Source organism: Ambystoma mexicanum, chromosome 9 (assembly GCF_040938575.1).
Source record: "Ambystoma mexicanum isolate Mex_15411 chromosome 9, UKY_AmexF1_1, whole genome shotgun sequence".
NCBI lineage: Eukaryota > Metazoa > Chordata > Amphibia > Caudata > Ambystomatidae > Ambystoma > Ambystoma mexicanum.
In genome coordinates this window covers 1,000,926,734-1,000,953,938 of record NC_090931.1, presented here as the reverse complement: position 1 = coordinate 1,000,953,938, position 27,205 = coordinate 1,000,926,734, and the positions used below count along the sequence as shown (strand labels likewise).

Below are 27,205 nucleotides of genomic sequence, written 5' to 3'. Positions count from 1 at the left end.
ACTGGATCAGTACCTGGCACACAGAGTTATTATGCCTTTCAAATCCCCGCTAGCTTTATTGTTATTCTTTGGATACAAAAAGGAAGGAGATTTGTGTACATGAATAGATTATTAGGCAACATTTCCAAGCTGCAGGATGAAACTGATTGTTTTCTGGATCCCTCCGTAAGACAACTGTTCCCATTGCCATGCTGGATGTGTCTGCTTGTAGAACACATGGTTACTCGGGATTGGGTGTGCAAGGAACAGGGCTTCTGTTACAAATCGCTACCTATAACAACTAATCCTTTATTACTAGATCAAGAAAAGTAAATGAGGATTTAAACCAAATGGAACTGAAGAGACTCCTACCAGCTCATAAGTGTGTTGAAGGTTAAACCCAAACCCTGAAAAGAAAAAGTGTGACTGCACATTGCCGTAACAAATATATTACGTGCACCCGGCCGTGGGGGGAGGTTAGTCTGCTTCATAAAGCTTAAAACTAACGACTCCACCCTGTGTGCAACAAAGTTACAGCTTTTATACACAAAAGAAAAAAATGTCCATGATTACACATAACAGCTGCAACATCATCCCACAATCCCTATTGGCTAAACCCTATATAAAGAACCTAAACATCCCCTATATTCTCTAACCCCATTGAATACATTTACTAAACACAATCCTCTTTTCACGTGGTCTCATTACATAGCTAGTCATGACCTTCTGAAATATATTTGATCTGTTATCTCAAACAATTTTCAACAGCTGACTCGCCCCATTTGCCAAAGAAATTTTAACCCAGTTGGTGATGTGCATAACCTCGATAAATCCCATCAAAGAGGAGGAGTGAAGACAGTGATCTTTCCTTTGATCACACAATAGCTTCCTCATTAACCCAGGCAAGCTGATTTCGCAAACTGCTCCTTCAGCATTCCTTCGCAACACCTCATGCGACTTACATCTTAAATCATACGGCCTCCCTAGCACGTATCCTGCTTATCGTCTTGGGAACGCAAATGGAATCCTAAAACACCAGTGAAGCTCTGCCCTCGAGCATCAATTTCATTTATTTATTGACTAACCCCAGTTTGACCCGCTGGTAATTCAATCACAAGGCTTTATGTTTCCAGGAAGTGTGTCCCTCACATTTACACATCCATCTAACCATAAAAAAACTAATGGCAGTTCATTCCATCCTCATCTCCAGGAATCATTTGGCCTGCTATCGCCATCTGCCCAATGTGATCTGCTTTCTCCCCCTCTCCTGACCTCGGCCATCCAAACACTAGCAGAGGGAAGGAAACTCAACCCTTCAAACCAGAAACTCTGCGGCCTAAGGCTCTGACTACAATACGCCTGCAATTTTTGAGAAGACCTTATGTAAAGACGGCAGAACTTCTTGATACCACGATAGTCTAACTACATATTGATCCTAAGTCATACTACATATTTATAACTCCCCATGTGTTCCCATCAAAAGTTTACCGCATTCCCCTACAACTGCCCTCTGTACCAAAAAACTGTTCCCTTGTGTTTGGAGCAAAAACATTGTTCTCTCGCTTACGACCACTGATCTCCTCACAGCTCAATTCTATGTGCCTCAAAATTGTACCCCCCACTATGATATTGCAATGACATTGTTCCTCACTATGTTCCTACGTGATGCAACCAAAAATGTATTCAAAACTAATAGTAACATATACACCGAATCTCCAAACTACACACTAACTGCAACATTACTGCGTTTAAACGAGCCACACTGTGGACTAATACAACTTGTAGCATAAACCTCTTTCCCCTATCGGGGGAACGTGCATCCCAACACTCCCCGCTTTAGTTAATCCAATAAATAATCGATTTGCATCCCTCTCTCTGATAAAATCATCCTTGGGGACCCACACTCTACACACATCACACATGCTCTCCCCACTACGAGCATACCCCTCTGGGGGTACAAGACAAAAACAGACACCTTCCATCTCTTCCGCAATCTACCCAAGGCTCTGTATAATTATCTAAATCAGGTGGAGGATACAAGAAAGTTCCTGAAGGATCAATTAACCTTGTACTCATCTCTGGTCTGTTTGTATGCCCGCATGCTTTAAGATGGGCATCATAGTAGCTGCTCTAGGTAACTTTGCAGAACAGCACCTCAGAAGTATCTGACAGAAGCAAAAAAATCACAAGTAAGAAAACAACAATGGGTACTAACATTTTGACAGCTAGGCCCAACCAAGATGGTACCCAAAAAAACAAATAGTCCAGTCATGTTTGCCTTTGTATTCCCGCCTCTGCTTCCATGGTAATAAGAAGGTTATGCAATGCTCCAATGTCATGGGTGAAAGAGCCATTATCTAGATTAGGAGGAATGTAGGTACAGCAACAGCTGCCGATCTGACACACTCCTACCTCCATGGCAGTAAGCAGGTTGAGTATGTATGTACCGTTATCAATCGGATCGCTCTCATTTACCCCTTGATGGCATTGAACCCATGCTCGGTATGGTTAGCCATTTGGAGCAGTTCCTATCGAGTCACTTGAAGCAGTTTGGATTTTCCAGCAGCCTGACCACCAGGAGCCAGGAGGGAGGTAAACAAAAATAATTCTGCCTTGCTGAACAGCTTGTATTGCTCTGGAAAGTTCTTTCGTGTCTCCGGAGGGGCCCTAACATTTTGTGTTCTTCAAAAGTCACTGATCTATAGGCATGTAGGGGAGGGGGCACAGATGTAACTTGACGTAGCACATTAACAACAGCGAGGTGAGTGTCGAGCACTTTAAGTATAAGTAGTGGTGAAAGTAACATGGAAAAACTACACACTCATTTCCAAGCTGGTGGGAGCTGAAGATGGGCAAAGTCTCCACATGTCCAATATGCATCCATGTCTGTGGAAGTCCCACCAGCAAGGTCTGTGATTCGTATGATCTTACAGTTCTTATTGGTGCTCATGCTCCTGCAACACAAGGAAAAGTGTCTAAGCAATTGGATCTTAACAGGTTGTACTTTTTGCTTCAGCCAGGTCAGTTTTATAATGTACACATTCCAAATCTCAAGACAGTTTTCATTAATATGTGCCCCACTGCTGCTTCTGTGAGCCCCTGCAATCCTCCTGCTCTGCAACACATCACCCCCTTCTCCCATTGATTGTGACAAAACATAGAACCTTCCAATTTCAACTGAGAATGTAAGCTGCGCCTCACATTTTCCTGCTCCATTGATTGGTACAATGGTAGCCTATACTGATTGTCCTTGAAATAGGCCATGTACTCTGCATATGGCTAGATGCACTAAACATTGTACTATTTGAGGCAGAATATCTCTTGGAATAAACAGTCTGGGAGTGCCAATAGTGTGTGGTATGTGGGAACAGATTCAACAGGAATCTGTAGACCTCTCCCTTCTCACCTTTCTTGTGTGGTTGTACCACATGTTATCTGAATCGGGGCAATGCACATCTACAATACTATTTATTGTTTATTTGTATAGCACCTATACACAGAGAAGTGTTTCAAAGTGCTCAAGGAGGGAAGAGGGGGGCAGTGGGAAAAAACAGTCTTTCAGAGCCCTTGACTTTCTGAATGATACAGGCCGGCACAGAGCAGGTAAGTGTAGGAATAAGTGCAAATAATACATATAACAGTGAAGATAACTCTTTCATGTCTGACGACAATCCTTCGTTTTTCAAAGTGCCTTACACAAATAGGGCAAAGGCGGTGGGTTTGGGGGACAGGGTAGAACAGACAGGCTACTATACAATGCTAAGTTGAAGTGGGTCACAGTGGAGGGGGTGGGTGGTTGAGAAGGGAAGAGGAGTGTAGGAAAGGTAGACTACTGGACATTACTACGCTCCGAGTAGTTAAGCAGTTTTAAGGTATAAGGGAATGGGCAGGTAAGGTAGAGAGGAGATGGGGAGGGGGGAACGGAAGGGGGAACAATACACCAAACAGTACAATGAGGATAGAAGAAGAGGAGAGTGCTAGCAGAGAGGGAGGGGAGGAGGAAAAACGGGGCAGGAGTAGAGGCTGCAGATGGAACAGGTAAATTCAATTTTTGGCAGGACAAGGTAAAACCAAACGCAGCAACTAGGCACAGCCAAAAATCGATTTCTGGCAGGACAAGGACAAAACATATGCAGCAACTGGGCACAGCTAAATTTGATTTTTGGCAGGACAAGGTGAAAACACATACAGCAACTGGGCACAGCTAGATTAGTGGGCGACCAGATGAGATGGAGGGAGAGGTGAGACAGTCCCAGGTGTGAAGGAAGAGGGTCGATGAAGTTAGTTGAGGGAACTGACCTTCAGACAATTTTTAGATGCTCCATTAATTCAGTATGACTGGAGCATGTGGAGTTCTCCTCAGCCTCCAACTGCATGGGGGGGGGGGGTGTAGGAGAGGACTCACAGACCCAGCCAGACCACAGACTGGGGAACAGATGGCCTTAGATGTGGTCCTCTGGTAGAAGCCGGCTGAAGCATGACGGTTCCCCTTATCGGGTAGAAAAGAAAGGCTAACCAATCAGGATGCAAGGGGTGGATAAAACGGCAAAAAGGGGTGCCTGGCTGAACACCTAAAGGAAGTGGCGGCCATGTTGGAAGGGCCAGGCGATGCCGGTATAACACTGCAGGCCAATGCTAATATGGCCCTCACTGGTGCTGGTCTGCTGGACACAGCGAATTTGGCAACACAGAGATGAATATGGCCAAAGGATGCCGCCAGCAGATTTTAAAAAGCAGCAAGCATTTTCGGTAGCGGTAGTAGGTATTAACATGTTGATAATGTAGCAGTCATTGACATAAGGTCTCATGATTTGCCAGTGCATAGGGGGAGAAGGGCCACTGAGCAACAAAAGGTTGTGGAAGGTAGTGTTTTGATTACTATCCGAAACACTACCTTCCTTTTCAACCTTTTGTTGCTCATTGGCCCTTCTGCTCCTGTGCACTGGCAAATCATGAGACCTTATGTCAGTGACTGCTACATTATCAACATGTTCATACCTACCCTCTCCAACCCTGCCCACACAATCCCTGTTACACATAAACAAAAGAGAAAAATAACAGGCAAATATATATCATAACATTCTTGTTGCTGTATTTTGCTCCTTAAGAAAAATCATTGTCCATTCATCCACAAGGGTACCCTGATCTAACAAAAGGTCACAAGTCTCGTAAAAATACCCATTTTTTTGTCTTTGGGTTGGTTCCACTAAGGTCTTGCTCTTGCGGATGTGGGTTAGTCCTGGTGTCCCGTCTAACATCTGAAAGATGGATCCAACACCTCACCTTCTACCTTTACAGCACTTGGAGTCATGCAAGCAACCCGATATGGCCCGTGAAACCTCAGTTGATTCCAAAGGCATACAAAAATTCTAATATAAACATTCTCAGCTGGGAGGAGTTGAGGTTGCTGTACGGACTCTGGATTGACGCTTTGAGATGCAGCTAGCTGTTGATGATAAGATGTAATCTGTGACAATATAACTCCAACAGATTTGGTTAGGTACCTAAGACAGCCCTGAAACTCTTCCCGTAGGATGTCCACAGACTTATGGTCATCGGAGGTTGTGCATGCAGGTGAAAGTGGTGTTTGCAGCCTAATCCCCGTCACAATCTTGTGAAGGGTCAGGTGATGTTCTTTCCCTGGCTGATTCCTCATACTAAACAAAGCCAATGGATGATAGTTTAACCAGTTCTTAGACAATCCATAAAGAAGCTGAGCTTGTGATGATGCACTGAACACAACTTGTGTTTTATCCCCAATAAAGAAGTGATCTCATTAAAAAGCTTGTTATGTTAAAGGAGTGAGTTATATTGCCAGATTCTAAGACACCACATATTCCCCAATGAGGAAATACCTTGCATACCAAAAATGTAGCCCCTGATTTAGCATCAGGGTAAGTACAGGGTCTAGTCTCAAGCCAACGGGAAAACAACAATTAAATAACAATAATTACTGCACCTGTTAATCATTTCAATGTAATCGATATGGAGCTCCCTGAAGGGTCCTGAGGGGCGGGGCAATGTTCCTTTCAAAGTCTTGAGTGTGTGGCCTGTGTTGTACTGGTGACAGGTGGTGCAGTTTGACCATACAACTATCTATTTTCCTTTCGAGGTTGGGGACAAACCAATCCTCCTGGATATCAGCAGCAATGTATTGCTTCGAAACATGAGTAGGGTAGTGCAGCTTCTCAAGTGCAACTGTTAACAACTCTTGGGGAATCACTACCTTACCTGTGAGATGCTGTCTCCAAATCAGTTGTTTATAAAGAACATCCTCTTTTACTCCACAAATCCTTTTTTTATTTTTTTGCCGAGGCCTGCCTTTGCAATTTGGTCATTTGCGTTAGTGGCACAGAAATATAAGGAATTGATAACTGAACCTGTTGCATCACTAATATAGGGGCATTGGGGGATCTGCTACTTCTAGATACGTAGCTTCCTTCACCGCTTTGTCTGCTGCATTGTTACCGAGAGCAATTGGATCAGTACCATTAGTATGCGCAGGGCACTTCACTACCGCTACTGTTTCTGGCATTGTTAATGCTTCAGTTAGTCAGGAAAGTAACACAGCATACTGAACGGGTGTACCGTTGGACCTCTTAAATCCTCTCCTCTGCCATTTTGACAACCCTAAGTGCACAGTAGACGTAGCATATGCAGTATCGAATAAATGCTGACTAGATTTTTACTGCTCTTTTCTGGTGCCTCTATGAGAGCCACTAATTCTACTGCATGTGCAGAACAATGCAAAGGCAATCTCATCTTCACCCTCCACAAGGCGCACTGCCGTACCAGTATGCCTTTCACCAGTGCCCTGATCTTTTGTTGAGCAGCCATTAACGAAGAGTGCTTCTCCCTCTTCGAGTGCATCCTCCCTGACATTCAGACTCTCTGTTTCTCCTTCATATGTCGCACAATCATGCATAACCTTATCTGGTTGCACTGGCTCGGCTAAGAATGTCATGGGATTGACTGTGTGACAGCTTACTGGGTAAATGGAAGCATTCGATAGTATCACCTCATACCCTGAGGCTCTGTGTGGTAAGGGTTGACTTAGACTTTTTGCAAGTTCACAAAACTGCATACTCCACGGATATGGCTACCGGGTAGCCCTTAGTAATGTTTGAAGAGTTCTAGATGGCAAAAGCCACTGCTGCTAAAGCTTGCTCACAAGGAAAATGACCCTGAATCACTGGATCTAAATGTCCGCTATAATAGGCTAAAGGTTTGTGAACCAAAGATGTACGCTGCATGAGGACAGCCATCATCACTTGGCAATTCAAATGCAAAAATAGGAAAAACTGTTTCTTGTGCAATTAACTCACCCCTCATTGTGGCTTTTGCAGGTGCCCCCCTAATGCTTTTGTTTGTGTCCACGCTTTTATTCTACTCAAAGAACATCTTGATCTTGTCCCCTATTTCCTCCTTCCACACTTGCTCTCTAAGTAATTCCCCTGGGAGAGTCTATTTCCATACTCCTGGTCTGGGATTTGGTGTTTTCAGGGTCATGAGACCACCTTAGGGTCTGCTATCCCCAAATGTCTGGCATCTACCCCCTCTACTAATCCCACTAAGTGCGCCGTAAACCAAATGCAATTGATCCTGGATTGTGTGCCATGTACCCCTGAGAGGAAGGCAAATCCCTCCTTTGTCCCTCCTCTGCCCTCCAGACATCTATTAGCCCCATAGTCTCGAATTTCTCTTTCAATTGAGGGGATGCTACTGCTCCCCCACCGTGGCCCTCCCTCATTGTCCTGTCTTCCCTCTTACTCCATGCCAGATTGAGATCCCCCATAAGGATTATGTGTCCCTTTGTGAATTCTCCCTCCTTCCTCAAGAGATCCCCTAGAAAACGTTCTTGCCCTGCATTGGGTGCGAACACTGATCGTATTGTATATTCCATTCCCCTGTGTCCCCCTTTGACAAGTATGTATCTCCCCCCTATGTCCCTGAGGGTATCCCTCACTCTGAAATCTATGTTGTTCCTAAAGGCCAATGCCACCTCTCCTGCTTTGGTGGGACCCGATGCGTGGAACACCTGGGTGAAGCCCCTGAGTTTGAGATGTCTCAGATCCTTCTTCCGGAGGTGGGTCTCCTATAAAGCCAGGACCTTGGGCCCTGTTGCTTTAGTAAATCTCTCCAGTTTTTCACTTTTGAGAGGCCTATTAAGCCCTCTCACATTGTGTGTTGTGCATTTGAATTTAGTTGATTTACCCCTCCATCCCTCTGCCTGCCTTCGAGGAGTGCCTCGCCCTTTGCCCTGTTTTGGCTCCAACATCTGTCCCCTCGGTCCTGATCCCTAGCTGTTCCCTTCTCTTCCGTCCATCGCTGCTGCCTTTCTTTGCCTCCCCGCCCCACTCACTCCGTACCGTCCGGTTCTCCAACTGTTTGCTGCCCTACCACCCCCCCACCCTCCTCCCTCATTCCCATCCCCAACTTTGGAATGCGCACAACCCCCCCCCCATTTCCCTTAGGTCCCTCCACATTTACTGGTTCCAACATGTTTTGAACTCCCTGCTCCCATTGCCCTTTTCGTACTCCTAGTGTCCACCACCCCCTTTGGACTCCTCTGCTGGGCGTTGTAGGGGTTATGCTATCCCTCGCTACTCATTGCTTCTCCTGCTGCCCCCCGCTCCTCTCGGGGTTGGGCCTCTCAATGTCACATTCCTACTGCGGTGTTCCCCCGCTAGTGACCATTCCCACTGTCTGGGTCTGGATTTGTGCTCCAGTGTATGGGGTTCAACTCTTGCCAGGAACTCGGCTGTGTCCAGGTGGATTAGATCTGCTGCTTCTTGCAGGGAGGTTGCCCCTTTCTGGACTCCCTCCCACTCGAACAATAGTCCAAAAGGGAATGTCTACCTATACTTGATATTCTTTTTGGTCAGTTCCCTCAGTATAGGGCTCATGAGTCTTTTCTTAGCACTATTCCAGGACCTGGCGAGCAGCACGTTGACTATCTCCTGCCCCCTGTAAAGCACCGGTTCTTGCTGCCTCAGTGCCCTGAGGACGACTTCTTTTTGCCCAAATCTGGCAAATACCACAAGGACATGCCGTAGTCTGGCATTGGGGTCCTTATTCAGCTTTGCCACCCTATGTATCCAATCCAGTTCCACTGTTTCTGGGTCCTCTCCCCCGATAGGTCAAGGAAAATCTTCTGCGCTTCGCCCTCAGGTCTTTATCCGATATTGATTCTGGTAGTCTCTTTATTCTTATGTCAAGCCTCTGTGACCTATTCTCCAAGTCCTCCAGCTGTGAATCTATATTTTGGATTGCCACATTCAGGCGCTCTATCGCTTCGCTGTTCGCGGAGGCCTCTTGGTCAACTGCTTGTAGGCCCCTTTACAGCAGGTCCGTTTGTTCCCCTAATTGTTCTATCTCATGCCTCATCTCCCCCAGCGACGCAGTGAGATCCGTTCTCATGAGTTAGAACTGCTCCTGGAAGGTTTTGGCAAGGGTATGTTGAAGAGAGAGCATTTCGCCACGGAAATCGTGCTTTGTCATCGGAGCCGGGCCTTCCTCCGCCTCCAAGTCCACCTGGTCTCTTGAGAAGTCTGCACCCCCTTGCCCTGTTCTCTGGGTTCCAATGCTGGCCACATTGTGGGTAGGGTGCCCCGGGGTGCCCCTATGTGTGGGTCTGCTTTCGCTGGCCGGTCTTTCGCCTTAGTGGTCATTGGGGCCCTCGGTTGTGGTCTCCTTTGACGTGTGGTATCTGGTTGGGTATTCCACCGGGTTTAAGGTTCGATAAGCCATTGTCTGGTCTGCGCCTCCCTCCCCCTCCGCTCTGTGGGAGACTTCTGCCCTTTCCCTTCACTGTGAAGCCCTTCTTTGTCCTGGTAGGCCTTCTTGTCTTACTCAGTCTCCCCTCTGGTTATCCACTCTCCAGAGACCAGTTCTGGCTGTGTCCCCTTTACTTGTCCTCTGCAGTGTTGGGTCCCCAGCTCTCCTACCTCCTTGGTGGGTTGCTCAGTGACTCCTCCATGGGGTATGGTCTGTCTCACCCCTTCAGACTTTAACACCCGCTGTGGGGCGGCTGTGCGCTTTTGCTTTCTTCAGGGGATTCCTTTCTCCTCCTCGGATATTACGGGGATATTGGTCCTCTCCTGGGTTCCGGGGGCTGTCTTCCCAATGTATTGGGTGTTTTATACACTGGTCTCAGTGGTCGGCCCAGCACCCTCTTTTCCTCCCTAATTCTTTGGTGGTCCTTCTAGTAGCTGCTCAAGCCTGCCCCCTGCTTTTCCTGAGGACCCCTTCCTGGGTTCTTTGCTTGGCGAGCTTGCCACAGCTTAGTTTCCCTCTATTTTGCCACCTGTATTAATTGGGCTGGTTTGCCCTTGGCCTTGCCGCGATTGCCGCCTTTCTGGGACCCAGTCCGTTGATCCCCACATCCTTGCTAGGGTGTTTCTATGGGCGGGGGGTTGCCTCTGATATGTGGGCCACCCGTGGAGCGATGCCCGCTCCCCCAGACCCTGTGCCCACCTCCTTCTTCATGTTTGCTAGCTCTTTCCTGAGCTCACTGCGGGCTACCCGTGGGAAGATGCCTGCATTTCCAGACCCCCTGCCTGCCTCGTTACTTGTTCTAGCATGCCCTTCGGCGTGCTCACCTCTTTGCCGGCCGCGTGTCTCTCATGCCCTGCTGTTGCTGTGGGGGCTGGCTGTGAGTCTTCGGTCTTCCTCACTGGTTGCCTCCTTGCCGAGCTCCTCCTGCTCAGGTCTGTGTATTGCCCCCTCCCTCCTCTATGTACCTGCAGGCTGATCTCCACCCTGCTCGCCTGGTGGATGGGGCCTTACTCCACCTCCACTCGCCGCTGCCTTCCCTGGGGGGGGGGGACTTCCCCTGGTGCAATAGCACTGGTTGGATCCTTCCTCTGCCAAGTCTGCCATCTCTGCAAGGCTCCGCCAGTGGAGACCCAGCTAGTCATCCCATGGGGTCTTTCTGCTCTGCTGTTTCTGTGGGATGGTGCCTCTCTTCCCTCTCTGCACCCGCCGCGGTGTAGGGTCGCCTCTCGTCCGAGCCCACCTGGGAGCAGGGCACCTGGGGACTTAGGACCTCCCTTCTCCAACTCTCCTCCTGGGCTGGGAAAGGAGGACCACCCTCAATCCCCCTTTTCTCGTCGCCTGCTGACTCCTCTTACTCCTCCGTGGCGGGCCCTATCCCTCGGTCTGCAGCCGAACTGTGCTTTGCTTTATGCCTGTTGTGCCTCGTTGTCCCCTGCACTCTTTCTCCTTCCCCGGAGGCGTTTGCTGCTCTGGGGGGGGGGGGAATGCATGCTCTAGTTTGCCCTACCTCTTTACTGTCAGGGGTGGTGGAAACCACCATAATTCTTCCTGGGCCTCAGGAGCAGCCGTCAACACGTCACCCTTGTTGGCGGCCATCTTGGAATTATCCAATACAGGTGTTTTTGAGCCTGGGCCAAACACCTCTCGTAAAGTCCAGCACTGCCCCGGTACTCACTCCTATTGTGAAGGACTCAATCTATTTGATGGTTCCCTTGGCTCCTGGCAGAGCTAATGATCCAACAACTATGCTGGCCTTTTCCCTTCTCAATACTCGCTCTGTGTTAAAACACAGAGTGGAGATTGCAGACCTCCTATCTGACATTTCCCCCGATGTAATGGCACTCATGAAAACGAGGCTCAATGGTTCGACACCTATTGAAGCCACACTATCCTTGCCATCAGACTACTGGCTCTTTCGGACTGATCGTCCCGTGCAAAAGAAGGAAGGAGTAGCACTCATGTTAAAAAAACACCTTGATTGCCACGTAGTAACTCACTCCAGCACTGATGAGCGTGAAACACTCCTCGTAAAGATACAAATCAATGCTAATGTTTCCCTGAGTGTTCTGGTCATATACAGCCCACCAATGGATATGACTGTGTTCGAAGAACAGTTCCTTGACCTTCTCAACTCTAATATAAAAGCTAAGACTCTGGTAATCCTCCTACGGGAACTGAATTTATGGGCAGAAGATCCTACTGACAAACAAGCCTCCTCTTTACTCCATGCTCTTGACATAATTGGATAATCCCAATGGGTCAATAGTTGTACATATAGTGGGGACCATACATTGAATTGGGTTACCACACATCTTCTCTCCCTCTCTGATGTTAAAGCCACCCCATGTACCTGGTCCGACCATTACATGGTGAATGTGCGTGTCCTCCTACCAGCTTTACCCACCATACTGGACTCTTTGCCCAGATCTGTAAAGAAATCCAGAAATGTAAACAAATGTTACACCCTCCAAATGTTCTGCATTTCTGGCATCAAGGTTACACCCTATTGATAGCTTCACAAACACTGCCAACCTGGCGACACATCTTACAACCACCATTAATTGTGCGATCGACTCTCTGGCTCCAATGAATGCTAAAAAGATCAAAAGTGAGACCCACAAGAACATGCCGTATAATGATGGCATCATCACGCCTTGATGTAATAAAATGTCCCTTGAAAGAGAGTGGCAGAAGAATTCCTGCGCTCAAACTCTCCTTTGGCATAAACAGTCAGTGAAAGAATTTAAAATAGCTGTTACCGAAGTTAAGCCAGCCTACCTTAACACCTGTATTGCAAATGCTTGTTCAAGGTCAAGCAAACTTTTTTTTAATTCTTTCTGAATTTGAGGACATTTCAGCTCCCAATTAGGATATACGCAAAGATTCACCCTGGCCATTCATAATGAATTCTCTTCCAAAATACTGGGACATAGGCAAACCATCATTGACCTACAAGAGCGTTTTATCAGGATAATACTCCCAGACCAAGAATATTACCTTTAACTTTGTCCATTGCTTTGAGAGGGAAATCCACAACAACATCCTTGCCATGAAATCTACATCATGCCCAGCTGATATCCTAAAAGGCTCCCTAAATGTCCTCATCCCCAGGATAACTAGACTCATTAATCTCTCCTTTAGCAAGTGTGTAGTTCCCTTGTCTCTGAAAGAGGCCTTGATCATGCCACTGCTCAAGAAAAGTAGTCTGGATCCAGAAGTGGCCAAAAACCGGCCCATCACAAACATTCCCTTTCTTCTTAAGATCTTGGACAAGGTAGACTATCTACAGTGGCAGGGTCACATTGAAGAACCAACCTTAGATCCCACCATCCCCACTAACTATCGCTCTATTACCACAGAACCGTATCTCCTCAAAATCCTGGACTGCACTGCTTACTCGCAACTTCAATCACATCTCGAAAACCACAATTTACTAGTTACCTGCCAATCAGGCTTTAGGTCCATACACAGTATGGAATCTGCCATCCTTGACCTCAAGATCCAACTTGACGACATCGGGGATAATGGAAACCTAGCAATCCTCCTCCTACTAGACCTCTCTGCAGCCTTTGTTTTGGTAATCATGAAATCCTCTGCAAACACCTCACCACAACTTTCCACCTCGCCCCAGAAGCCACACTATATCGGCTTCTTCATGAGTTGGGCGGTAGCCCTTAAATACGGCAGTAATGCTATTACTGCTGCATTTGAGGGTCTGCGCAATCTCGAGTCTGTCAGCATTTACCCCCAGCTCCAAGTTGGGGGTCAATTACCGCTGGGATACCAACAACTCGTGATGAGGCCCTATGGATCCAGTCCTTCCTATCTGGCCGATCCACCAGGGTCTTTGCAGGGCCTGTATCAGCTGACCCCATATCTGTGTCCTACAGTGTCCCACAAAGTTCCTGCCTCTCCCCCACTCTCTACAACATGTACACCAAACCCCTCTTCGACCACCTCGACAGCCTCAACATACCCTACACCAACTTCGCTGATGACAGGCAGGTCCTCCTCAAACTCACTGGCAACCACGAACTAGACTCCAACAAAATTAACCGCGTCTTCAGCATCATTCAGGCCTGGATGGCCACCCATCAACTCTGCCTAAATGATGAAAAAACTGATCTGCTTATTGTAGGCTCCCCACACCGCCTCAAACACCTGAGTCCTGCCTTCTCCTCCTTCTGCATCAATGGAAACTCCATCCCTGTCTCTGCTCATGTAAAAACACTAGCTGCCTCATCACGAGTTTGGCGGTAACCCTTAAATGTGGCGGTAACGCTGTTACCCCCACACTTAAGGGTGTGCCAAATCACAGGTTTGGCAGGATCTACCCCCAGCTCTGAGCTGGGGGCAAATGTGCTGCAATTTTGCCAATTTTTGGTGCTGTTACTGCTGTGCTAATACCGCCAGCGGCAATAGCGCTGACAATTCCCCAATGGGCCCAATAGGGAATGGCGAATTCCCGAATGGGCCCAATGGGGAATGGGAATTTACCGTTCCGCCAAACCCGTGGTCCGGCGCTAATAGAGCCAGGGAGTTTGGTGGTAACCGCCCAACTCATGATGAGGCCCTAGGTGTTTACCTGGACGCAGAACTAAACATGCAAAAACATGTCAAAGCTATCGCCTCTTCTGCAGTTTATTCCACCAAACTCATAAACCTCTCTCCAGAAGATTCCTTACTCCCCAACAATTACCTCACCCTAGCTAGAGCCATCATGGTTACCAAACTGGACTCTTGCAACGCCATCCTAGCAGGGACCTCAACCAAAAACATCACAAAATTCCAATTGCTCCAAAACAACGCTCTCGGAGCAGTCGGGGGCATTAAACGCTCCAACAACATCTCAGAAATCAGACGGGAGGCTCACTGGCTCCCCATCAAAGCTTGTATTGAATTTAAACTCTTCACTATCACCTATTGCTACTTAGACAGCACTTCCCCCTCCCGAACTGCATCACTAAGAAACACAACATATGCAATCTCCGCTCCACCACACCACTAGCCTTGCACATACCTAGGTTTGCCAGGAAGAGAGCTGGGGGCTCCTGCTACACCCTCCCACAGCATATCTAAGACAAACCTGCTTATGCACTCTTCAGTAAGAAAGTAAAAACGTCTCTGTTCAACAAATATCTATAACTCTTAAAGCTTGATGTCCTCGCTGTATATGATTTATCTATATTGAAATGTAATCTTCAAACCATCTTGCAACCCAACATGTACTGCCTTCTTAGCGCTGTGATACCTCCGGCTCTGGGTGCTACAGACAAATAAAATAAATAAATGGTTTCCTTGAAGCACGCCACTAAGGCTTAGAGCTCAGCATGGGACAGAAACCGATATGCTGAATCATAAATCCACCTTGGCCAGCCTAGTGGATCATGGACACCAAGCCCTGCTGATGCTGTTGGACCTTGCGGCCTTTGACCTGGTCGACCACTCCCTGCTGGTCACTAGACCCATGGACCAGGTACACTGTTCTCCCCAGGCGGCTCAATGGGTCTCTTCATTTCTCGGGCGAAGTACCACTAGGGTGGCAGTTGATGAGGCCTGCTTGTCTTCTACCACTCTGGCCTGTGGTGTTCCACAGGGGTCATGCATTGCCCCGACGCTCTTCAATATCTATATCAGACCCCTGCTCAGTCTCCAGGACCACCTGAGAGACAAAACTGAGCTTCTCATTGTAGCCTCAGGCCTGTGTCTAAAGAAACACGATCCTACCTATAATAGCTTCAAGATAGCTGGCAATTGCATCAATGTCTCTTTTTAGATGTCGAACTCACACGTCTCACACATCCACTCGTCATGCATCCATACTACAATGCTTGAGTCATATTCGACCTTCCATATCAACCACAACTGCTCTGTTAGCCACTGTGCTAATTAACTCAATGCTGGACAACTGTAACAGTCTGTTGGCTGGCACCTCGCAAGCTAATCTTCACTCGTATTAGGTCTTGAAGAACAGCGCTGTTCGCACCATCCACGGTCTGTCGAGGGGGAATCATGTCTTGGATGTCAGAAGGGAACTACACTGGCTTCCTAAAGGGCACCGGTTCACTCACAAATTCCTGACCATGTTCTATAAATGCTGGAATGACAAGCCCGAAATACAAGAATGCTCAGATCAAGGCAAATAAACCGGGACGCCTCTTGCTCTCCCATAACACTCGTAAACTGTTCCAACCCAGATACAAGCTTGCTCGGTTTGGATGCACAACCGTTGATGTTCAGGCTCCTCTGCATGGAACGCCCTACCAGATCAGATGCGCTCTCTAGGCACACTTAGTCTTTTTTTTTAAAAATGGTGAAGCACCACCTCTTCAATCTTAAACCCAACTGAAAGGCCAGCCTGCTTTCGTCTCTCCCTTCCTGGCCCTGCTTTTTGTATATCTTTGTAACCGGTTTTATGTTCTGTGTGCACTCTGAGGCACATGGGCACGTGGTGCTCTATAAAACGTAAATAATAATAAGAGTTAAGGTCCACTTTGACATAATAATGGATAGTCTGCTCTGATCAAGTCTAAAGTGTGTTACATCATGTATTAAAGTTTGCATTCCAAGTTTCGGGAGGAGATTTATATATCAAGGAGTTTATACTTCTGATTGACCTTGAACCCTGCAGCTTTTTCTTTTTTTTAAAACTTTATTTTTCCTGACGATAACAACATGTTAATGCATACTTTATAAACACAGATAGAGAGTAAAGTACATATGAGCTTATGTTATAGTTAGGTTGTGCCATTACTATATGTTTGTCCCTTTAGCCCCGGCCACTGTTAGGGTTCATCTTGCTTGCTCGTTAAGTAGGCAAAGTGGGGCCCATATGTCTTTGGGTCTGTTGGTGGGCCCAACATATGAAATGTAGCTCACCTCACATTCATTGATATATACCAAGTCTAATCCATGCCTGAACAGTAGGGGCCACCCTCGCCTTCTGGGTTCTAAGGATATTTAGTTTAGTGACTGCACCTGCCACCGTGAACAGCGTGCGTGTCTTGATGGATACCTTTCCAATGTCACCTAGAAGGTATTTCAGTGGAGTGGCAGGAATGTGAGTTTCCAGTATAGTGCTAAGGGTATTGGCTACTCCTACCCAGAACTGGAAAATGGCTGGGCAATCCCAGTACATGTGAAACGATTTGGGGTCTGGAGATTTGCACTTTGGGCATAGAGCCGACATCTTCTGGTATAATTTCACCATTTTCCTGGGGGTGAAGTGCAGGTGATTCAGGATTTTTAATTAAATCAGTCTGAGGTTAGCATTGAGAGACTGTTTTGGTGAGTTGGCAGTATCGCAACCATTGCATATCGTCTATCGTAGTACCTAGGTCAGACTCACATTTTGTTTTCATTACATTTACTGATGGGGAATGGGAATGTGTCACTCTATATAACCAGATATACAATCCATAACCCTATCCTGGGTTATGATGATCAATGTGAACCGGGTAGGCAGTCGGCTCCAACAGGAATGAGGTCCATCTGTGCCTGAACGCAGTTTTCAGCCGATGATATTGCAATGTGTTGATGGGTCTGCGCCCTATTTTTTCCTGTACCTCATCCAATGTTACAAACGTCCCATTAGGGAACATGTCCCCCACAATCAGTTGCTTTTGGGGATCCCATGCTCTATGTAGTGCTGTGTTGAATGTGGGGGCAATATCGGGTAATGCCACACGGTTGATGTGGTGCTCTATGGTTCTGTGCTGCCCACCCTTGGGAATAGTCTGGACTAAGCACGCACCGTGCAGGCGACTGGATCCACCGCCGTAGTCTTGCCATAAGTCTAAATGAATATAAAGGAGTGTATGTCTGTGGGCGAGGCTGCATATTTCTCCACCTGTATGTGGGCGTATTTTTCCATGTTGTCAAACCACTATTTTGCGAATAGTATAATCCAAAATCTGGGGCAATGTGGCTGCCACTGTCGTACCTTTCACACAATTTAGCCCAGCTCATTCTAACCACCCCCCAACCCTGAAGACAAAATTGGATGCTATCGACCGCAGCCTAGCAAAAAAGGCTTTGCCCGGCCAGATTGAAATGTTACTGAAGAGATACAGTAGTTTTGGTAGCACTACCATTTTCAGCAAAGCTATACGGCCATACACCAAGATCAGTAGTTTATTCCAATTTTTCAATTTATTTTCCAACTGTGAGATGTATGGTTCATAGTTGACTGCGTATAGAGTATGCCGGTCAGTAGCCACTATAATCCCTAAATACCGGGAGGAGCATGTTCGACTGTACATTCCTGTGTCAGTGGGATAATTTCAGATTTAGCCGAGTTGACTCTATATCTGGAATATTTGGAAAATTCCTTTATGTCTGACATTATCAGGGATAAGTTGCTTTCCGGGTCTCTATTATATAACAGGGTATCGTCTACGTATAACAATATCAATTGAGGGGGGCCGTGTATCTGAACACCTCAGCCTGTGTGCCTGTGACGTATTAGGGCTGCCATGCCTTTTATAGTGAGGGCAAAAATAAGAGAGGATAGTGGACAGCCCTAGTGTTTGCCTCTGTGTAACGTGAATCTGGGTTAATTTGGACTCTGGCACTTGGGTCCTTATATAGGAGGTGTATAAAATCTAGAGACCGGGGTCCGAAACCCAGCTGATGCCGGCACGCATACATGTAATTCCACGATACAGAGTCAAACGCTTTCTCATCGTCGAGGGAGAGCGCTATCAAGTTGGACTTGGGATATTATGGCAAATAGCCTGCGTAGGTTAAAAGAAGTGGACCTTGTGGGGATGAATCCCGACTGGTCGGGTGTACCAGTTGGATCATGTGGGGTAGCAGTCTATTCGCGATGGCCTTGGGAAATACCTTGGTTTCAGTGTTTATCAGCTATAAGGGGCGATATGATGTGGACATGTGTGGGGGTTTATTTGGTTGAGTAGTACTGTGATGAATGCTTCCTTCATTGAGGGGGGTGGGAGTGTTCCAGTGGACAATGGCTCCTCCCACATCGCCAATAGTTTGGGGGCCCGTTCCGACCTGTAGAACTTGTAAAGGTCTAATGTGAGACCATCTGGTCCGGGGACTTTCCCTGCCTTAAGATCTTTTATCGCCTGCCCAATCTCCTCGAGTGTTAAAGGGGAGATCTAGTAATTCTCTGGCGTCTTGTTCAAGTCTGTGGAGCCAGAAAGATGGGTGCCTTGCTCAAGGCCATCCATGCCGACCCCCAGCAGCACCGGCGACTGATCAGAGATAGTACGTGGGAGGATGACAGTCTTTTATGAGGGCAATATATTCAGGCCAAAATAACCAGAAGTCTATGCGGGAGCTAGAGTTATGAGCAGAGGAGTGAAAGATAAATTCCTCCTCTTGGGGGTGGAGTGCCGCCAGGCATGACATGCCCTGAAGGATCGTATGTGCGGCTTTGCTGTGTGCTTGGGGGCGTTGGTGGTTCTGTCTCTTTGTGGGTTGAGAATAGTATTGAAATCACCACCCCATATAACTTTGGCAGTGAAATCAACCCAATAATGTGTAGATCAGGTTTGTCCACATTCGGGCCATATGTATGGACCAGCACAACATCCTGATTGCACATTGAACCCCAGGTAATCACATACCATCCCAGTGTGTCAATTATGGATTTGGTTAGGCAGAACCCTATGCTTTGATGTATATGGGTCAGCATGCCCCTACACTGTGGAGAATAATCCGTGCCCACACATAGCGGCCCCCAGTTACGTGCAAATGTGTCAAACACCTTATGCTGGGCATGCGTTTGCTGCAACATCATAATATGGATTTTGTCTCTTTTTGTGTAGGCCAGAATTTTCCAGGCTTAGATTTTTCCAGGCATAGGGTTGCTCAGCCCCCCAATGTTCCATGTGAGCAATCTAGTCATACGGACCATCCCGGCCATCGCCACTGTAAATCAATAGACGCAGAGCAACCAACCATACTACACACTCTGAGTTTGTTTCATACGCAACCGTCAGTTTTTCTTTTTTTTTACTTTAATTTTATTGGCGAACGTTAGCAGCAAACAAATACAGTGAGCATAACATAAACAATGATCTAGGTACAGTCTATTGCACATCAGTGGACAGTACATATAGGTACGTTTGCTTAATACAGGCCAGTTTGATGAGTCCATAGTACAGATTAGTCTTGTATGGCCGGTGATATGGGGAAGTCGGGACTTTCTGTGGCCTGTTTGTTGAGATAACTGCAGAATGCAGTCTATACATTTTTTGGGCGAGCCTGCGCAGGCAGGGAGATGATGTATTCCTCTTCACAGGTCTGCGACCAGGTGAGTGCATTTAGCCACATCTTTTTTTTTTAAACCTTTATTTATTTGACTTGACAACACGCGGACAAACAGAGATGGTCACAGTGCAACAACATAATACACTTTACACAATGCATATTTTACAGTACAGTGTTAGGATTCCGTACACATTAGGGCTGGATTCTAGTTAATGTAACGAACCAGGATTGAATAGACACAATTCACAGGGTGGCATTATTGAGGGGAGCGGGAGTGGGAAGAGGATTCGGTATCCGAGTTCGAGGTCAATATAACTACGGAACTGCCGCCAAATATCCCTCGGTCTCGATTGTGGGTGTTGCAATACACCCCAGGCCTCTTCGGTATCGTGCACCCACGTGACTGACCTGAGCCACTGTGCATATGTGGGTGCTCTAGGGCGAAGCCAGCACATCAATATGCAGCGTACAGCCAGTACCATGCAGAGTCCAGCTAGCTTCTTAGAATCACGTCCCAACTGGGGAAGGTCTATAGCGCATTGGGGAGGCGTCTATAGTGTGGTCCAGTATGGCCGACAATATGGAGCATATATTTAGCCACATCTTAAATGTGGGGGAGAAGGGCATTTCCAGCAATGCAGTATACATTTCTTGCCCACCATACTGCTTACATTAAAAAACTTAAGACATTCTCTTGACATCATCGTTACTCCACACCCCGAACAACACACCAATCGGATTTGGGTCGACCGCAGTTCCCACAATCTCAGAGAGAGCCCCAAGGACCTCCCTCCAGTATTTACTCAGCTCGGTACACGACCAGAACATATGCATGTGGTCTGCGCTTTCAAAGTGGCATCTAAGGGAGGTATGCACCTGGCCCGTGTGAACCTAGTCAATTTATGCAGAGTGTAATATACTCTGTTCAGCAGCTTGTATTGCATGCCACGAAATCTGAAGTTAAGTGAGACTTTGCGTGTATGCAGGCACATTTTCCTCCACAAACCATCCGTAACCTCGAGACCAAGCTCGCCAGCCCACTCATTGCGTCCCTTGGGGGATTGGTCTGGAGATTTCGCTAGCAGTATTTTATACTCCCCGGCTATTACTGGAGTTTGCAATGTAATGTAGTTCGGGTGTATCTGGGCATTCGTCCGGATAGGATGACCACATGGCCCGGACTGACGCTCGAAATCTATAGTACTACAGTATCTCCAATGCTGATCTGTAGTGGCCAGGGCGCCACGTCTGTGGGGTGATAAACTTCCCCTCAGGAAATAGATCAGTCAGAGCTTGATATCCTAGTTCTAGCCAGCGCTGAGAAAGGAGTTTATCATGTGTAGGTTTGAGCCTGGGAAACTCCCAGATTTTGAGCCATTTGTAATAGTGGTGTGTTTCTGATATCAAGTTAAGGAGACGGTGCCACGCCATCAGTATGGGCGCGATGGGGTCAGCCGGCGCGTCCGTTACATACTTGCGATGTAGAACAAGCGACATGATGTTTACCTCGGCCAATGCCAGTTTTTCTGGTTTGACATGGGGCGGAGCAGTTGGGTTCTTGTAACAGTATGTGGCGTATTGGGCTTGTGCTGCAACCCAGTATAGAGTCAGATCAGGGGCAGTGAAGCCCCCCTCCCATAAGGTGCCGGCATGCCATAATAATTGGGCACTCATTTTGTGTAAATTGTCAAAGTATTGTTTCCCTGGCCAGACCGGGACATTAGCAGAGATGTAGAGAAGTTTAGGGACCAAGATCATCTTGACCAGTGAGAGCTTCCCGGCCAATGAGAGCGGGAGAGAGCGCCATCTCTTTAAAGTACTGCGCTAATCCAGTGTAATTATCAGGGTGAATTTGGATAGTGATATTTGAACTCCCAGATACCTGATGCCACCCAGGGACCATCGGACAGGGTTATCGCACGCCGGTTGCCGAGTTGTGCTGGGTAAGCAGGAATATCTCAGATTTAGAGTAGTTAATGCTGAAGCCGGAGAAGGTGCCTATCTTCGTTATGTCCCGTATAATGGGATCAAGGTGAGTGACTGGGTTCCTGACGTATAGCAGGACGTCGTCTGCGTATGGTGATATTATCTCAGGGGTATCTTTTAGGCATATTCCCTTACGGGAATGTCGCGCCCTGACGTAATCCGCCATTGGCTCGATAACAAGTGCAAAAAGGATGGGGCAGGGGGGAACGGGCAACCCTGTCGGGTGCCCCTGAGCAGTGCAAAGGATGACGAGGTTAATGAGTTGACCAGGACTCTAGCTGTGGGACACATGTACAATAGTTTGATAATAATAATTTAGCATTTATATAGTGCTACGAACCCTCAGGTTTCTGAGCGCCGCTTATTATTACCCACGGTGTGTGGTGCTCATTTATCGACCTCGGAAGGATGAAAGGCTGAGTTTGGCCCTGCCGGGATTCGAACCTGCGTCAGCAGGCTCTGCACGGATACCAAGGTGGGCGCTCTACTCGCTATGCTATTTTTGATGTATTGGATCATGCATGGACCCACCCCCATTTTCTCCAGGACCACACACATGTATTGCCATGAGACCATATCGAAGGCCTTTTGGGTGTCTAATGTGACTGCAACAGCCCCCACCCCTTGATCTATCCTGGACATAACATTAAAGAGCCGTCTGATGTTAAGGGCTGTCGACCGCCCAGGGACGAAACTGCTCTGGTCTTCATGGACGAGATGCGGCATGATCGGGAGAAATCTGTTCGCTATTGTCTTGCCGGATATATTGGGCTCTATGTTCATAAGCGACAGGGGCCTATAGGATCCACATTCGTTTCTGGGCTTGCCGGGCTTAAGAAGGACAGTTATAATTGCCTCATGCAAGGAAGGGGGGAGAGAGGATTTGCGAAAGGATTCAGCCCAGACCTCCAGCAGCCTTGGCGCGAGGAGCACCACATGCTCCTGATAAAATTCCAGAGTAAGTCCACCCGGCCCGGGGGCCTTACCCCTCGGAAGATCAGTGATGGCTTTGACTATTTCATCCAATTTGATCGGTGTGTCGAGCTGTTCCCTGGTGGATTGGGCTATATACACGTCATGGGAATTTGGTCGAGGAATTCACGAACGTCTTGTATACTGTGCTCATGGGATGGTGTGTATAAATCGGTGTAGAAGTTAGACACAATTTCAAGTATTTGTTGATCTGACCATTGCTGGGTGCCTTGTGCGTCCCCGATACATTCAATCTGAGCTCTACCCCCCCTCTGTGTGAACCAGTCTAGCGAGTGTCCTCCCCCTCCATCGCCCTCTCCATATTTCTTCACTGCACATGGGCGACTTAGGTATTGTATCTCCCGAAGGGCATGTGATTCAAATGCTTCCAATTATTGCCGTATTTGTGATAATTTAGGGGGGGTAGCTGCTGTCATGCATTCCCGTTCCAGGTGTCATGATGCCTACCCCCGGAGCATCAGGCCAGGCCCAGCCCCCCTGGAAGCAGGCATCATGCCCTCGGGTAAAAGCCCAGCGGCCCCTTATAGGGACTCTTTGGACATCAGTCCTGGTGCCATAGGCACCAGGCTCATAAAGGGAGGTGTTTTGTGCACTTACCTGATACAGACCATGCTGCACGCTTCAGGCCTCCCTGAGACCTGAAAGGGACTATTTTTTCACTCGGGCGTGGCCAGGGAAGCATACATACCTAGTTGGGGAAGGATACATACCTGGGACTTCTTTGGGGGCTATTTAAGCCACGCCCAGACAGCAGCTCATGCTTCGCGTTGTTCTGCTTCCTGCAGCTTAACGCTCACCGTGTCTGCTCCTGCTCCTGGACTACAGCCACGCCCGTCTTGAACCTGGAAGACCTGCAAGGAAGGAAGAGGAGAGAAAGGTGAAAACCAAGGATTATTTCAAGCTTCTTACCTGCATCCGGAATCTTCTCGCCAGCATCCCTGAAGGAAGACTTCAATTTAAAAGCATCGCGTTGCTCGCTGCAGCGCCACGCTTCACTCACCTGTCCTGTCCTCGAGACATCTCCCGGCTCCATTGCGGCTGTCAGCATCGGACGCCACATCTCTGCACCTAGGGGAGAGAGGAAGAAACAAAAGGTGAGCAGAAGGACACACAGAAGGAAAGCCTGATTAACAGCCATAATACTTACCGGCTTTTCTTCCACATTTCGGGTCGGCGCCGCCCCGTTGGCAGGTACCGTACACCGGCCCCTATGGGGAAAGGACTAGAGACATTTCAGAGGAATGATAAGGACATCTAGAGGGATCGCCCTCATTACTACTCACCTCGGCAGGTTAACCCCTCGACGCATCGCCTTCATACTGCACATGAAATAAAGGACAGATCACAGGTGAGAAAGACAGCATAAAGGGGGCCTCATTTGAACTTTGAACTTTCATACTTACGGCGCATCGCTCAGGAAAGTCAAGTGGATTTTGCAAGCGCCATTCTGAAAACCAGTGAAGTAACTGGACGAACGCGCGCCCCTGCACCAGAAGCAGGATGGAGAGTTCAACCTTCCAAACCATAAGGTGAGCTTAAACCGGGTTTGGAGGAATAGAGAGGAACGGAGGTGGTGAGGGGGGAGCTAGCACACCATTCTGCAGACTGTTAATCCCCTTTCTCATCTGCAGAAGGATATTCCTACGGGCCAAGGAAGCACGATTTGGAGGTCCTGTCCAATCGGTGTTCCGGGTCCTGCGCATCACGCTAGAAGAGGCCGCAGTAATCCAGACTAGACAGCGCCCCCGTGGGAACCAGGTGGGCGTTACACCAGGTCCTTGAGTTTAGCCTCAGAGCGGTGTAGATCGTTCCTTATGGTTTTTAGTATTCCCGCCTCCCGTGAAATGGACATGCTCCTTGTGTACACCTTGAAGGCCTCCCAACGGACCCCAATGGTCCTGTTCTGTTGTGCATTGCATTCGAAGAAGGTTTTTATATCAGAGAGGATCTCTGCTTTGAACACTATGTCCAGCAATGCATCTGACTTGAATTGCCAGGCAGTACGGGCAGGCGGGCTGTACCACAGCTCCACCAACACCGTCACCGGGGCATGGTCAGATAGCGTGCAGGTGAGTATCTGAGATTCCACGACTCTGCCTATTAGTCCGCCTGTTGCCAGAAACGGGTCTGTCCAAGATGAGCTATCGTGCACCGATTAATAATAGGTGTATTATCGCACTTGGGGGTGGAGTGTCCTCCACACATCCCGCATGCCAAGCGACGTAATCTGTGCGTGTAATCTCCAAGCCGTGCGGGACAAGGTCCTCGGCGCTGTCCCTGTCCTATCAAGGTCATTGTCCAATATCAAGTTCATGCCCCCCCTAAATTATTGGAACCCCAATGTATCCCATAAGCAGGGAAACCACAGTGTCGAAGAATTCAGGGGTATCAACATTTGGCCCATATGTGTTCACCACTAGGTACTCCCCGTTCGCTATTACACAATATAGGACAACATATCTGCCCTCAGGGTCTATATGGCTCTTTTTCAGCACAAGCTTAACAGATTTGTGAATCAGCGTTAATACTCCCCTGGACTGTGTGGAGTGTGTCGTCTAGAGCCTATTAGGTCCCCAGGACAGTGCTAGGCGGCCCATGGCATGAGTCTCCTGCAACAGGAGTATCTTCACCCCGTGCCTCTGAGCATAATCTGTGATTCTGCTGGCCTTAGTGTAGTTACCTATCCCCCTATCCCCCAGACTTTCCATGACATATCCGAGTAGCCATGTCATTACTTCAAGGGGCATCCCAACTGTCACACCATCGTGCATATGCAGCTGCATAAACAATGGCACCATGTTGCTCGGCCAACATTCCCGCCCCCCACCCTCACTGCCCTTGCTAACTAGCAGTGTGACTTACTCCCCCCACAGACCATGTTATAGTGAGCCGCCCCTAACTTGGCCTACCTGTGTCACGGGCCCAACAGAGGCTCGCGTACAACAGAACCATCAGAGTAACCATTGCAGCCGCAGTGGGGTGCACCGCTGCCGTGTAACTAACTTATTAGGAGACATGGTAGATACCACTTTGTGTTGGATATTGTGGTGGGTTTTAAAAAGAAAGATAGCAGAACCCAATAGTAGGGACCATTAGTAGTGAAAAGGCATCATTCCCACTCAGTCATTCTCCATCAGTTCATCCACAGGGCTGTCCAATGGGATGTGTGATTCAATAAATGTCACAGCTTCATGTGGGACAGTGAAAAAGTAAAGCTTATTTCTGAAGGTGAACTTGAGACTGGGAATAGAATTGCATAAGAGACATTTCTCTCTCGAAGCATTTTCTTTACTCCAGTGAATTAACGTCATTCTTGTTGCACTCCTGTAGAGAAATCCGGGAAAATTCTGATGACTTTCGAGTCCAATCTGAGTTCCCCCTTCTCCCGCGTCAGGCGGAATATGTGGTCTCTCTCCCTGTAGCTTAAAATCTTTGCGTTTATGGGCCTTCGAAAATCTCCTGGTTTGGGACGTGGGGCCAGCGCACGATGGGCTTGCTCAACCGCTAAGAAGGGAGACAGTTTAGGGTCATCCAGTAGGTCTTTAAGCAATTTTTCAGTTGCCAGTTTCATTCGTCCCCTGAGTGCATTCTCCGGGACCCCAACAATTCTAATGTTATTCCTGCGCGATCTGGACTCCAAATCATCACATTTTGCTTTGACGAATTTCATATCCCAGGCAAGGGTAGCCACTGTATCCTGTAGCACATGTAGTCTATCCTCGTTAGCGCCAATTCTAGTTTCGGCCTCGGTAATTCTTGTGTCCTGCTTGTCTTGGACTTGAGTGACGCCACATTTGCATTTATGTCATCCAGCTTTTCATGAAAGGATGCAAAGTTTTGGCCATGGATTCCATCATACTGGTTAAGTCAGGAGCCGGGATGTCCACTAGCATGGCCCCATCTTCCTGGTCAGATGAGGATTGCCCCTGTTCGGGCCTGGGTGCTGCCTTGGCGTATTTGTCCATGGTGCCAACCTTATGTGCTCCACGGGATCTATTAGACATTATACAGTTAGGCGAGTATTTTTCCCCAAGGTAGCTGGGTGGATCCGGCCCCCGTTGATTCACTCGTTGGCGGCGATCGTGTATAATCTTAGGCCCAGAGGTTGCAGTTGGTATAGCAGCAGCCAGAGAGTCGCCCAGTGCAGTTCGAGGGGCACACAGTCGCGTCAGGGGCCCTCAGCCAACCCCCAATATAATCAAAGTAAGGACAGATTATGTAAAGTTCCACA

General features: G+C 47.9%; 1 protein-coding gene across 2 annotated transcripts in view; it reads right to left on the bottom strand.

Annotated features, from left to right (window-relative positions):
- Nucleotides 1–1,038: 1,038 nt before the first annotated feature.
- The window catches only part of SCRN3 (secernin 3), a 933,307-nt gene continuing 907,140 nt past the window's right edge, over nt 1,039–27,205 (bottom strand). For both annotated transcript variants that reach the window (XM_069616246.1, XM_069616247.1), the window contains exon 9: nt 1,039–2,933. In XM_069616246.1, coding sequence (XP_069472347.1) covers nt 2,916–2,933 — 18 coding nt within the window. In that variant the 3' untranslated portion in view covers nt 1,039–2,915. The remainder of the gene's footprint in view (nt 2,934–27,205) is intronic.